Genomic DNA, 15,258 nt, shown 5'->3' with positions numbered 1-15,258 from the left:
AAACAAATACTTATAAAAACACTGCTGCCGGGAATTTAATAGCCAGTACAGTATATGTCTCCTGTTATAAGCAAAATAATCATTGCACAATAGAACAAAATAGGAGAAGAAAGAATAGAGTAGTAGATTTATTTTAATAATGGAAACACAATGTTTACTTTATGTTTACCAGCTGAAATAAAATTTGTTTCTATGCAGTATTTTAAGAACTATTTTTAATGACAGTCTGTTCTCCTCTGTTTTGAAATCTGTTAGTAGATTATTTCACCTTCTGTTAAAAACCCTGATGTGTAATACTCATGTTTCATATCATTTATACTACAGTAGTTCATTTCACTGTATTAAGGATTACAGGAACTGATGCCATAAAAATAAGCTTGGTTTCTCATTTAAATATGTGGAAACCAATATATTGAAAAAGGTTATTTTTAGATATGCTCCTGGTGGACACTTGCATCATCCATTAATATTATGGTTATTGGTACTATCTTATATGTGAGACTGCACCCTTCATCCCAGGAACCCAAGGCTGAAGCTAGACTTTGTCTATAATAACAGCTCCCTCATGCCCTTTGCCCATGCACTGGAACTATGAGCAAGGAGCCTCTGTCTCCTATGTACTCAATATGTAGTATACAGAAGAAACATTAAAGAACATCAAGTGCACTCAAAAGTTAGAAAATGCCAGAGTTAAGTTTTCTTGTGTGTCCTTAATTCAGCATTCTTGAGCATATAAATGAGGATGCAGTCTTTAATTATATTATGACTAGGGCTATTGATTAATCACAGTTAATGTGATTGACTCAAAACATTAATAATGATTAATCCCAGTTTTAATTGCACTGTTTAACAAAAGTATGCCCATTTAAATTTATTCAATTTTGTGGATGTTCTTCTATACTTTCAAAGATTTTAGTTTCAGTTACAACATAGACTATAAAGTGTAATTTTTCAATTCACTTTTGTATGAGTACTGTAATGTAATCTCTTTATTGTGAAAGTGCAATTTACAAAGGTAGGTTACATAACTGTTTTGGTTACGTAACTCCACTCAAAACCATGTGAAACTTTAGTACCTACAAGTCCACTCAGTCCTACTGTTTGTTCAGCCAATCGCTAAGGCAGACAAGTTCTTCTTCGAGTGCTTGCTCATGTCCATTCTGATTTGGTGTACGCGCGCCGCGTGCACGGATTCCGGAGCTTTTTTCCCTTAGCAGTATCCATAGGGCCAGCAGGGAGCCCCCTGGAGTGGCGCCAGTATACCAGTGCATATATACCCCTGCTGGCCCTCCCACCCCTCAGTTCCTTCTTATCGCCCTGACAGTAGCTGGAGCGTGCTTCAGGCTATTGCCTATCTCTTAGCAGCTTATCTCTTATTCGTTGTATTATAGTTCGCAGTTGAAGTTTCTTATCTAGTTAAGTAGTTGTTAAGTACTGTAAATAGTTATTTAGATAAGGGAGCGGTGGAACCCTCCCACGAGGGGAGGGCATGCCAGGGCCCCAAGGCTTCAAACCCTGTGCCTCCTGCTCCAAGCCTATGCCCTGCGGAGACCCTCATTCTGACTGCCTTAAGTGTCTGGGTGAGGCTCATCGAGCTGAAAGCTGCTCTATCTGCAAGAGCTTTAAACCCAGGACTAAGAAGGAGAGGGACTTCCGACTGAAACTCCTGCTAATGGAGTCGGCACTGCAGCCTCAGGGTGAGGAGTGGCCTCACTCCGCCCGCAGCGCACCGACGGCGGCACCGTCGGCCAGCAGGGCACCGAGGTGCAGATCACCGTCACTGGTGCCGAGGGCCTCCAAGAGCTCGAGGGGTCGCTCGGCAGAGAGGAGTCCCCAGAAGGTGCGCCCTAAGGAGGGGCACCTTTCTTCTAAGTCCTCTAGGAAGAGGCGCAGCCCGGACAAGGGCAAGAGCCCTGGGCAAACAGTGGGGCTAGGAGAGGTCCGTCAGCCTTCCACCCCAGAGACTTTTGAGGCAGCCCAGGACCTCATCCACATGGCGGTGGATGAAGGGGAGGGCCCGGTACCGCAGGAGCGGACCGCGCCGGCACAGGCCTCAAGTGCCCCCCAGCAGGACAGGGCGGGGCCGTGGGACCCTCTGGGCGACGGCCAGGCCTCGGCCCAGCAGCAGGAGTTTCCCCCGGTGCCGGGGAGAACACTGGCACCGGAGCCGGGACGAACACCAACCCCGGGCCCGCTCCCCACGGCACCGGCAGCGACTCCGGGAGCGTGTGGGCTCGCTACGCCGACGGCACCGGCACCGGTGCAGGGTCCGGTGCCGCAGATGGCTCCCTGGGCGGTGCAGGGCCCCGCACCGTATTACACGCCGCCTGCGGTGCCGCAACAGGCGCCCCGCACGGCACCGACGCTGTTGCCGCTCCCGGCACCGATCCCTGCTTACTCCTTGGGAGCACAGCAGCAGAGCGCGGCACTGATGCACGTGACGGCACCAGAGGGGTACGCACCGGTCTATCAGATGCACCCGGGCGCGGTACCGCCGCAGCAAAGGCCTCCACTCATGCCACCACCGGCTCCGCGTGTGGTGCACAGGGGCAAGCCATCGGCCATGGCAGACCAACGTAGGGTGCAGTCTTCATCAGCGCCTCACTGGTCGGCATCAGAGTACTCTTCGGAGTCGGAGGCTGAGTCAGTGGTTTCGACCGGGCCATCATATAGGTCGCGGCCTCGCCATAGGTCCCGCTCGTCGGTCAGATCATCTCAGCGGGATCCGATGGTCCAGCAGCAGTCGCAGGGGCAACCCCAGTGGGCTTTCTGGACGCCCTGGGCATACCATCAGGCCCAGGGGCCTCCCCCTTTGGGGCCGGCAGCGGGATCATCTCGAAGAACTAGCACCCCATCTGCCACCCCCTTGACAGCCCCCCCGCCTGGAAGTGGCTCGCCCATGGCTTCGGGGCCGAGACCCCCGGTTATTGGTCAGGGGCAACCAGGGCACAGTTGACCGAGGAGGCAATCCCCTCAAGGGACTTCTCGTCGTCCTCGCCAGACGAGGCCCTGACTGACCCCGCACCTCAGCCCCCGTCCATGGACTCCAGGGCGCACCAGGAGCTGCTCCGGAGGCTGGCGGTCAACCTTGCGGTCCAGCACGAGGAGGTTCACGAGGACTTAGATCCGATGGTGGACATCATAGCGGCAGCGGGCCCTGGTCGGGTGGTGCTCCCACTGAATAAAACGGTGGACAGGCTGTCTAAAACCCTGTGGCAGACGCCGGCCTCTATTGCGCCGACCCAGAAGGGGGTCGAGAGACGGTACTATGTACCCCAGGAGGGGCATGAGTATCTGTTTACCCACCCGGCTCCGGGATCCATAGTGGTTCAGGCCGCTGGGCAGAAGGAGCGTCAAGGGCCTCCAGGCCCCACTCCGAAGGCAAAGGAGCCTAGGAGATTGGACCTGCTTGGCCAGAAGGCCTATGCCACAGGGGGCCTCCAGCTACGTATAGCTAACCAGCAACTGATGCTGGGGCGTTATGCTTTTAATATGTGGGCGTCCAAGCAAAAATTTGCCAGCCAGCTTCCTCCCGAATCCCGCCAGGAGTTAGGGGCCTTGACGGAAGAGGGACAAGCAGTGGCGCGTACCTCTCTCCAGGCGGCCTTGGACGCAGCTTATTCGGCAGCCCGCACCATGGCCACAGGGGTGGTGATGAGGCGTAGTGCCTGGCTGCAGGTGTCTGGCATCCCACCCGAGGTGCAGACTACTATCCAGGACCTGCCCTTTGAGGGGCCGGCCTTATTTTCAGAGCAGACTGATTCCAAGCTGCATAGCCTGAAAGACTCAAGGGCAACCCTGAAGTCGCTAGGGATACATACCCCGGCGCCTCAGAGGCGCTCTTTACAAGCTAGACCCTACCTTAGAAGGGGGCAGAACAACGACAGGGGTCGCAGGAAAGGCCGCAACAATGGCCGCCCTGACCTTTTCAGGGGCAGGCGTAGGGGGCCTTGGTCAGACTCAGAGAGAAGATCAGGGCCGTCCCCCGGTCACCAAGCTAAGCCCTCATTTTGAAGGTACGCCAGAGAGCAGAGTAACAGTAGCGCCTATCTGTCCGCCCTTTGGGGACCGTCTTTCCCTATTTTTCCAGGGATGGTTAAAGATCACGTCGGACTGTTGGGTCCTAGACCTGGTGAAGCAGGGATATACTATCCCCTTCCTTTCTTACCCTGCCTCCCATCCCCCAGCCTCGTCCCTTTTCAGGGACCCCTCTCACGAGACGCTCCTTCGGCAGGAGGTGTCCAACCTGTTGATGCTAGGGGCCATAGAAAGGGTACCTCCAAACATAAGGGGAAAGGGTTTCTACTCCCGCTACTTCCTGGTACCCAAGGCGAAAGGGGGTATGCGTCCCATACTAGACCTCCGAAACCTGAACACCTTTATAAGGAAGACAAAGTTCAGGATGGTGACGCTAGCCCGCATCATCCCATCGCTCAGAAAGGGGGACTGGTATGCTGCTCTCGATTTAAAAGATGCGTACTTCCACATTTCAATTTTTCCGAGTCACAGGAAATTCCTCCGGTTCACGGTGGGGCAGGATCACTTTCAGTTTACGGTCCTCCCCTTTGGACTGTGTACGGCCCCGAGGGTCTTTACCAAATGTATGACCGTGGTAGCCGCGTTCCTGAGGCGGCACAGGGTCCAAGTGTTCCCATATCTGGCGACTGGCTCATAAAGGGCAAGTCTCTAGAACAGGTACTGGACCATGTCTCGAGGGCGAGAGCTCTGTTCGAGGGCCTCGGCCTCCTCATAAACGAGGCCAAATCACTGCTGGAGCCCATGCAAGTCATAGACTTTGTGGGGGCCCATCTGGACTCACCTATGGGCAAGGCGTCCCTACCGAGAGACAGATTTTCGACCATTCAGTCGCTGGTAGTGGGGCTGCAGGAGTTCCCGACTACGATGGCGAGGACCTGCATGAGGCTGCTAGGCCACATGGCGGCGGGCACTTACATGGTCCAACATGCCAGGCTACGCATGCGCCCGTTGCAGGGGTGGCTCAAGGTAGCGCACAACCCCCTGAGGTCGCCGCTGGATGTGGTGGTAACTATCCCCCAGGACATCTTGCGCTCGCTGGACTGGTGGAAGGATGAGAGCACGGTGTGTGCGGGGGTCCAATTCACCAAGCCGTCCCCGTCGGTGCAGCTGGTCACGGACGCCTCGGACGTGGGATGGGGAACTCACCTGGGCAACCTCAGGATACAAGGTATGTGGTCGGCAGAGGAGGCTTGCCTCCATATAAATATCAAGGAGCTGCGGGCGGTCAGGTTGGCCTGCAGGGCGTTCCTTCCCCACTTACAGAACAGAGTGGTGGCGGTGCTGACAGACAACACTACGGCCATGTTCTATATCAACAAACAGGGTGGGGCGCGTTCCTCTCCCCTGTGCCGGGAAGCCCTAGAGCTATGGGAACTGTGTATAGCCCACAGCATTTCTCTGAAGGCATCTCACCTCCCAGGAACTAGGAACGGGCTGGCAGACAGGCGTTCAATCCGGGCGCACGAGTGCACGAGTGGGTGCTAAGGGGGGATGTACTTCACGAGGTCCTCCAGAGGTGGGGGTTTCCCCGCCTGGACCTGTTCGCAACTCCGAGCAACGCCAAGTGCGGGGAGTTCTGTTCGTACATGGGGCACGGGCAGGCTCTCTAGGGGAGATGCGCTGCGGGTCAGCTGGCCCAGGGGCCTACTCTATGCCTTCCCCCCGTTCCCTCTGATCCACGACACACTCCTCAGAGTGCAGAGATTCAGGGCTCAGGCCATCCTGATAGCGCCAGTATGGCCTCGACAGTACTGGTTCACCACCTTGCTGGATCTGACTGTGGAGGGCCCGCTCAGGCTACCCCTAGTGCCAGATCTAATCACTCAGAGCTGCAAGGCCGGGGTGGCACTCCACCCGAGCCTTCCATCTCTCCACCTAGCAGCGTGGCTCCTCAGTGGCTCTCAGTGACGGAGCGAGCCTGCTCTAGAGATGTCCAGGAGGTCCTCTTGGAAAGTAGGAAGCCGCCCACTAGAGCTCTTTACGAGGCTAAGTGGAGGAGGTTTACTTCCTCGCTGGGGGGCAGGACGCTCGCTCCAGGTGAAGGGGCGGTTCCGACTGTCCTGGAATTCCTTCTCCACCTGAGGAAACAGGGCCTGGCCACAGCCTCCCTAAGGGTGTACCTGGCGGCCATTGCGGCCTTCCACACCGGGGGGGGGGGGGGGGGGCAAAGGTCTATCTTTGCCAACCCCTTGGTTAAAAGGTTTCTAAAGGGAGTCGACAGGTTGATGCCATATGAGAGGCCTCCGGTACCGGCGTGGGACCTTAACCTGGTCCTGACTGCCCTTATGAAGCCCCCATTCGAGCCCCTAGCTTCATGCTCCCTGACACATCTATCTTATAAGGTAGCTTTCCTTGTGGCCATTACCTCTGCCAGGCGGGTGTCTGAGCTTAAGGCTCTCACCTCAGAACCACCTTACACGGTGTTTTTTAAAGACAAAGTGAGGTTACGTCCACACCCGGGATTTCTTCCCAAGGTGGTCTCACACTTCCACATGTCCCAGGATATTTACCTGCCAGTGTTTTACCCTAAGCCACACGCGTCGCCCAGGGAACAGGCTCTGCACTGCCTGGACATTAGGAGGGCTTTGGCTTTTTATATAGATAGGACACGAGAGTTTCATAAGTCAAATCAACTGTTTATTTCAGTGGCAGAAAGGATGTATGGTCAGCCAGTCTCGATGCAGCGTATATCCTCGTGGATTACTTCCTGTATTCGACTGTGCTACGAGGGCGCGGGTAAACCACCGCCGCGCATAACAGCACATTCCACTAGAGCCCAGGCTACGTCGGCGGCGTTCCTGGCCTGCGTGCCGATCTTGGAGATCTGCAGGGCAGCAACCTGGTCGTCAGTGCACACCTTTGCAGAGCATTATGCAATCACGCAGCTGGCCAGGGAGGATGCTGCTGTCGGGACGGCAGTTCTGTGTTCTGCAGAATAATAAAATAAGGTTAGTCACCTTCCGACCCCGCCTCCGGAGGGGGGACACGGCTAGGGACTCACCTAATTAGAATGGACATGAGCAAGCACTCGAAGAAGAAGAAGAGGTTACTTACCTCGTAACTGTAGTTCTTCGAGATGTGTTGCTCATGTCCATTCTGCATCCCATCCACCTACCCGTGTTGGAAGGAGCCGGCAAGAAGGAACTGAGGGGTGGGAGGGCCAGCAGGGGTATATATGCACCAGTATTCCGGCGCCACTCCTGGGGGCTCCCTGATGGCCCTATGGATACCGCTATGGGAAAAATGCTCCGGAATCCGTGCACGCGGCGCGCGTACACCAAATCAGAATGGACATGAGCAACACATCTCGAAGAACTACAGTTACGAGGTAAGTAACCTCTTCTTTGTTTATATGTGTGGGAGATCATGCTGCCCACTTCTTATTTACAGTGCCACCTGAAAGTGAGAACAGGTATTCCAATGGTACTGTTATAGCTGGAATTGCAAGGTATTTACATGTCAGATATGCTAAACTATTTGTATGCCCTTTTATGCTTTGGCCACCATTCCACAGGACATGCTTCTATGTTGATTACACTTGTTTAAAAAAAAGTATTAATTTAAAATTGACTGAATGCTTTGGAGGAGATTTGTATGACTCCTGCTCTGTTTTACTTGTATTCCACTGTATATTTTAATCTCAGATGATGACCCAGATCATGTTGTTCATTTAAAGAATACTTTCACAGTGACTTTGACAGAATTTGAAGAAGGTTCCAATGTGAGATTTCTAAAAATAGTTACAGCACTTCACCTACGGTTTAAGAATCTGAAGTGCCACCCAAAATCTGAGAGGGATGAACTGTGGAACATGCTTCAGAAGCCTTAAAAGAATAACACTTTGATCTGAAAATTATACAACCTTAACCACCAAAAAAATCTCCGTGGCATCTAACTCCAGAGGATGAAAATGAAAATATATTGGTCTGCACTGCTTTTGGATGTTATTGAACAAAACCCGTCGTCAGCATTGACAGATCCTCTGGAATGGTGGTTAAAGTTTGAAGGGACATATGAATGAATCTTTATTGCATCTGACGTAAATATCTTGCAACTCTGGCTACTACAATGCTATGAGAATGCCTGATCTCACTTTCTGGTGGTGGTGTAAACAAGAAGCAGGCAGCATTATCTCCTGCAAATGTAAAGCAACTTGATTATCTGAATGACTGGCCAAACAAGAAGTAGAACTGAGTGTAGGCTCTAAAGTTTTACATTATTTTATTTTTGAATGCAGTTATTTTTGTACATATTTCTACATTTGTAGGTTCAGCTTTCATGATAAAGTGATTTCACTACACTACCTGTATGGGCTTAATTGAAAAAAAGACCCATTTCTTTTGTTTTTACAATGCAAATATATGTAATAAAAATAAAATGAACACTGTACACTTTGTATTCTATGTTGTAATTGAAGTCCATATATTTTGAAATGTAGAGACTATCAATATATTTAATAAATGGTATTCCATTATTGTTTAACAGCAAGATTAATCACAATTAATCTTTTTAATTGCTTGTTACCCCAATCATACCGTTTTTTTCATAGGACCTCTGCCTCATTCAGTGCACAGGAAGGGTGGCACTCACTTAATGAGCAGCTATTCAATCATTTTCCCACTTTGTTCAATCTGTGGCCTCATGCCTTATCTACTGTACACTATTCAAACCCTGCTCTGAAGAAAGAATTATTAATTTTCTCATGGGTTTTTCTGTGACACCCACCAGTATAGCGCCTGAGTGCTTCAAAACATTAACTAATTTGTTTTCACAATGTACGTGGCCAGGGTGCCCAGCTTTCAGCGGGAAAGTCTGGTTGAAAAGGAAACCTGACGATGTTTGGTCACCATAAGCAATGAAGGTGGGGATGGCCAGCCCTTATTCAGCCAGGGCTGTGTCCTACTAGTGTTGGGTGGTTGGGGAGAAGGGCCTGAGGAGCAGGGGTTGAGCCTCAGTGGGAAGAGGAGAAAAGTAGAGGATGTTCTGGCACTCCAAACAGATTGTCCAGTTTTTAATTATGGCGAAGTTAGTAAAACCCCATCCCAATGAAATATAGGGACAGGGGCAGATGACCGTTTTGCGGGGCCCCGGGCAGCATAATTCCACGGCCTCCCCCCCTTGCCACAGCGCATGCGCAGCAGCACCATGGCGCATGTGCGGGGCTTTCTGAAGCACGGGGCCCGGGGCGGCCGCCCCGTTCGCCCTGCCCTATATCCGCCCCTGTATAGGAAAGTGGTGGTATTTTCATTTCACACATTGGTAGCTGAGGCACAGAAATATTGAGATTAAAAAGTACTCTCCACTTTTGGTGCTCAGAGATGCCCAGGACCTGATTTTTCAGAGTGAGCTTTATATCATAGTTTATGTGCTTGAAGTACTGCCCCCACTGCTTTCAGATGAAGCTGAGAGGGGCTCAACATTTCTGCCTCTTAGACCCCAGGTTTAAGTGATTCGATGAAAATCAGATGGCAGGGATAGAATATACGTCTTCAGGAGAGCTTTGAACACTTAAGTGTAAGACTGTCCTTTTTTTGTTTTGCCATCCCTTGTTCATTACCCTCTTACCAGCTTGTGAGCAAATGAAGCAGGAATCCTGTAGACCAGACCTGGGCAAAATATGACTTTAAGAGGCAGTGGGGAGCCCCAGGCAGGCTCCCCTGGTTGCCCTGCAACCCTTTGCGCCGGTGTAGAAACACGGTTACAGGCCTCCGTTTCTATTTCAAAACTGGAAGGGAAGGGGGAAGTTTCAGGAGCCATACAATTCTTTCCTCCCCTTCCCTCCCCCCCTCCCCCAGCAGCACAATCCATGGGAGCTGCTTGTTGGAATAATAGGGAGTCAAGAAGAACTACGCCCCCTCTCCTTGGTTCAGTTATTCAGTGAAGCACATGGTCAGGCAAGCGGGCTGGCTGGCTGGGAAAAGTTTTAAGGTCTGCAACCCTTAGCTCTGCAGGCAGAAGTGCTATGCTTCCATATTTAGGGGCTTGATTCATGAGTGCAGATATATAAAAGTGCTTTGAAAGCATCTGCTGTTGCACACACATGCACAAGCTTGTTAACTGATTTGACACGATTAAGAGTAAGTGCACATTATGTATCTGAAAGCAAGGTATAGTATTTTAGGTTGTCCAGTTTAAATCTGGGTCATAAATTTTTTTAAAAATTAGCTGGGTCACAAAAGTAATTAATGTGATTGCAAAAAGTTTTTACCATATTGATTCTAAATTTCTTTGAAATGCTTATTCTTTTATGCAGCATATATGTGATCTATGTATAATATTTTACCAGATGTACTAAACAGAATGTTTGTCATGCACTTTGTACAAACATGCTTCAAAGAGAGTGTCAAAAGTCGTGTTTCTGTAACTTTCTTGACCCACAAAATTTAATGCATGTTCTCCATAGTTTGCCTCAGTAAGAGCACATACAGGTGGATTTTGCCTTTGACGAAGAAAACTACTTTCCAAATAAAGAAATAATTGCTTGATGCAGAGATTTTCACAGCTATCTACTTTCCTTAGTAAATCAGAATTTCAAGTTACATGCCTCTGCAGGTGTCCAATTTACTCTACATTTGGTTCCACGTAAATCAAAATCTGTGTTATATTGGAAGGAAAAGAGTTCCTGATTACTGCAGTATTAAAGATTTTTTTAAAGGATGCATCTGTTGATTATGGCATTGTGGCAGCAGTAATGTAGCTAGCATTGAGAATATACTTTTTGAGCACCTATCTTCAGATAACTTTTTGATTTAAAAAAGAATCCAAATATTCTACTCACCACGAGTTGTCCAAATTCTATTTATTTTTTTGTTTATGTGCTTGGATAACTGGAAAACTGTTGTTTCACATGTACAAACTTATCTTGTACATAATATTCAGTAAGGAATATCCCCTTTCTATCTGTGAAGTAGAAGTGAGAATAGGAATTAAAGTGTTCAAAGATATTTGTTGTGCATATTAAGCATATCATCTTTCATTGTTGATTATGAAAGTTACAGAGAACCATAAATGTTGATGGTTGTTTACAAATCAGATAGAGTGTCTAGACAACTTTTATTTTAATATCCCCAATTCTACAAACATTGAAGCATGTATATTGCTATATCCTTCTGAAAAGTCCCAGTGGTTATACCAGGAGTCCTCTTGTGAGTTCAGTTATGTGTGGGCTTCAGTTTGGTGGATTGAGAAATGAATAAAAAACAACAGATGATCTGACAAACCACAAGGAAAGGCAGTAAGAGAGGTTAAAATTGATAATTATTACTACATCACATACCATTATTTCTATTTTGGTCAGTGATGTTCCCTTACTTTCTGGGTTGTTAGACTATTGGTTGATAATTATATCACACACATATTTACAAACTTGCACAGTTCCAGATATGTATAAGTATCACCTACGGCCACACAAAGTGAAATAAAAGCAGTTGATTGATAGTGGGTATGACTCCACATACTTGTGCAGAGTGAAATTCCAAGTGATGATTCCTACTGTAACTGACTTTGCTGCATCATAGACATGTATAAGACATTAATTTTAACACCATATGCTATGATGCGATATATGCAAAACCAAGGAGGGAAGATACTGTTTATATGAGAAACAAAGCTACATGTCCTGGTTTTGGGTTTTTTTTTTTTTTGCATGTTTAAAGCAACTCTGCATTAAACAACGTATACTTTTTGGTACACCACCAGTAATTGTATATGCTGTCTATGATATTTAAGTATTATTTGCAATTGTAAAAAGTTTTATCATATTCTGATGCACAGTTTTAAGACCAATAAATCTGAACATAGATAAAATTTGTTACTGCATTTCTGTGATTTACGTCGTGGTTGTCCTTTACAATTGGTTTATAAACACCTTTTTTTTGTATAGAAAATATCCGTTTTGGAGTTCTTGTTTACATTCATAAGGCAGTTGTAGGCAGGTTCAAGATGCTGCTTAACCTTTGAAATGTATTACTTGCCTGGTGCTTAAGAGAGATAGATGACTAAGAAGTGCATATTAGAGCCTCTCAAAACACGGGATCATCAATCTTCAAGAAGCTTGGCTGCAAGCGGTGCCCTGCTATCCAGGATGCACACAGCATATCTACGACTCAGGGAAGCTCAGTGCATCCAGCCTCTGATTTTTGCAGACTCTCAGAGGAAATGTCAATTAGACATTACCAAATGCCTCTCCCTTGCTTTAATATCTCTTCAATAATTTAATATATTGTCTGACTCTGTGTGCTGAACTCATAACCCATCACTTACCATTTTGCAGATTGATTTCTCTGCCAGTGGAATCTAAATCGGTGTTTTGAGCCATACTGATTACAACACAATATTTTTGTTTGATCACATGGGTAATTAAAAATATAAATATCTATTGAATAACATAGTTCTAAAAATGCTTTTCCTTCTCTAATCTTAATGGAAGCCCATTAATTAGATTGGTCTAAATTTGGAAGTACTTTATTCCCAATTCTGACATTAAAAATTATAGGCACGGTGAATAATATATATGTATTTTTAATTTGCAGTTCCGGAAAGTAAAATCAATCAATTAACATTAGAGCTTTTTTCGTTCTTTGAAGCCATAAATATCTCTCAATTCTGTTAATGAAGTTCTGCGGTAAACAATATATAAAATTCTCTGTACTTTGCTATATGAGAGATGCTGGCTTTAGTAATTCCATTATTTCAGTAATTGAAACACACTTGCAAAATATCTCTCAGTAATTTAATCAATAAGAGCCAGATCCTGCAGAACGTTACTCAAGAAAAGAATCTATACTGACTTCCACGGGGCTGCATATGTACATACGGGTTTTGTAAGACTAGGAATGAAAAACTGCACTGATTGAAACCTCATTTAGTTTACTGAAATCACATAAGGCATTGGCCAAACATTTGGCTGTAAATATTTTAGAAGGAGTCTGTCAAATTAAATCATTTCTGTGATGTTATTTTACCTACGTTTATTACATGTTACATCTTACATTGCTACAAATCTGAAAGAGATTTTATATATATGTTCATTTCCTCAGTTTGGTCATTTAGTGCATTTGACAGCATTTTGAGGATATTCATTTTTTTCTCTTTCCTCTGTATAATTAGTAAGTTTCCCCTTATATTTACTGAAGCTTTTCAGAAAACAACTTTGGAGAGAATAACTTGGTAAAGAAACTCAGTAGTACCTGATATAACATTAAACTTAATCTTTTTAAATTAAATAGCTTTCAAGTTGAATGTCTCTTTATTTAAGTCAGTCCTTCAGTAAGCTGATTAATGACAGGACTAAATTCATTAATTAATAAATTGTGCCTTACCGTGGATTTTCTTCCATGTCATTTCATACTTATTCTTAAACTCTAGTAGTGTGTCATGATAACATTTCTCTAGATATGTTACAGAAAAGCCTATAATAAAACAAAGTAATTTATAACTGTGTTTGTAATGTTAGACAAGACTTTAAGTCATTGAAGGATATGCTATCATCTTGGATAGAGTAATCCTAATTAAGAAAATGGAATATTAAAGGATAATATCTTTGTTATTTACAGGATGAAGATGGGACGGAGGAGGACAATAGCAGAGTTGAACCAGTTGGACACGCAGACAGTGGTTTGGAGAGCACAACTAATTTTTCCTTAGAGTAAGTTGCTGATACATTTGCCTCATTTGTAAACAGTAAGATTTATAGTAAAGAGCTCTTACTACCACAAGATTAGTTATGTCAGTAAAAACACAAAGCCTGTAATATGCATTTATTTTGATTGCAACTCTGCGTAAAACAGAGTGGGGTTTTTTGCCCTTTGCACCTTGGATATCTTTTTATCCCAATTATTAAAGAGGCTTCACAAGTAATTCAGCAGCAGAGATATGGAGGTGTCGCTATAATATGATTTGTGGGTGATTTATTCTGTCTGCACTGAAGATGCTAACCCTACGACATTTTAAGGTTTGGCGGTTATATTGTGGGAAGGAATGGACCCAAAGGGCTTTCCCAAAATATTGGTAGGTGAGAGCTGAGGCACTACAGATCTTTATTTCTTCCACAAAGGGAAGGAGGAATTTTGCAGAGGTGGACTACACAGCCAAAACAAAATTACGTTAGTGATATCAGATAAGCCTAACCTGAAACTTACCCTGACTCTAGGAAAGATTCAGTGACTGAAGGTTTAATGCTGAAACATGAAATCAAGGAAGTTGTTCTCTTTCTGTTTAATTGCAAAACTCTGACTCAGACGTGGCTGCGATACTGGTTGAGAAATGGTCCATTATACTTTGAGTATTTTAAAATTCATCCTTTTGTCTGTAGAGCTTCTGATTGTTATGGGGATTAAAAATTGACTGTTAAGTTCCTCTTGGCCCTCAAAATTGACAAATGGAAGCAAAATGTGTCCTTTAGAACAGCAAGACATACAACAACCAATAATGAGCTGGGGAGCAAAAGGCACTTCTGACAACACTTTCTAGGCTTCATTGAATTTAGTTGACCCTTAAAAGACCTTGTGCACAGCTCATGTGCAGTGGAAATCAAACAATGTTATGACACATGACACTTGGGACAGAAAATAATACTAAAAGTTATAATGCTGTTAAGTAAATCTGTGTTTACCATCATCTGGAGAATTGATCAGTTCATGGTCATCCTACCTCAAAGGAGCTGTAGTGGTAATAGAAGTACAATGAAAATGAACTTAGGCGTGGAGACATTTCCAGGGAATAAATTGGAAAAATGGGTGTGGATTAGAAAAGGGGACATGAGAGAGAGGTGGATGCATTTATCCTTTCTCATTATATAAGAAAAAGGTAGAATCAGTTAAATCAAAAGGTGGTAAATTCAAATCAGATAAAGGAAAACTTTTCATGCAATACATAATTATCCTCTAGAATTCATTGTCATGTGAGATCATAGAGAGACAAATTTAGGATGATTTTAAAAAATGTGATATTTATATAGATTATGAGGACACTTGCATATAATTTATGTAGAATTTTTTCTTATAAAAGTAGAAGGATATAGAGAAAATGATAGCTGACAGATGTAGGCAGGGCCATTGATGTGGAGAGGGGGAGGGACAAGGTGGCAGTTTCCCTGGGGTCTGGCAATTTAAAAGGTCTCAGAGCTCCAGGCTGCTACCATGGTAGCAGCAGTACCCAGAGACCTGCATGACATGGTCTTGGTGGTGTTGAGTGCTGCCTGGAGGAGGCATGGCATGGTCT

General features: G+C 45.9%; 1 protein-coding gene across 13 annotated transcripts in view; it reads left to right on the top strand.

The window, feature by feature from the left end:
- Window positions 1-15,258, top strand: part of PARD3 (par-3 family cell polarity regulator) — a 677,664-nt gene that overhangs the window by 370,883 nt on the left and 291,523 nt on the right. For all 13 annotated transcript variants that reach the window (XM_075922689.1, XM_075922688.1, XM_075922683.1 and 10 more), the window contains one exon: window positions 13,593-13,684. In XM_075922689.1, the coding sequence (XP_075778804.1) occupies window positions 13,593-13,684 (92 nt within the window). The remainder of the gene's footprint in view (window positions 1-13,592; window positions 13,685-15,258) is intronic.

Source organism: Pelodiscus sinensis, chromosome 2, assembly GCF_049634645.1.
Source record: "Pelodiscus sinensis isolate JC-2024 chromosome 2, ASM4963464v1, whole genome shotgun sequence".
In the NCBI taxonomy this organism is placed as follows: Eukaryota; Metazoa; Chordata; order Testudines; family Trionychidae; genus Pelodiscus; species Pelodiscus sinensis.
This window is presented reverse-complemented; position numbering and strand designations above follow the sequence as displayed.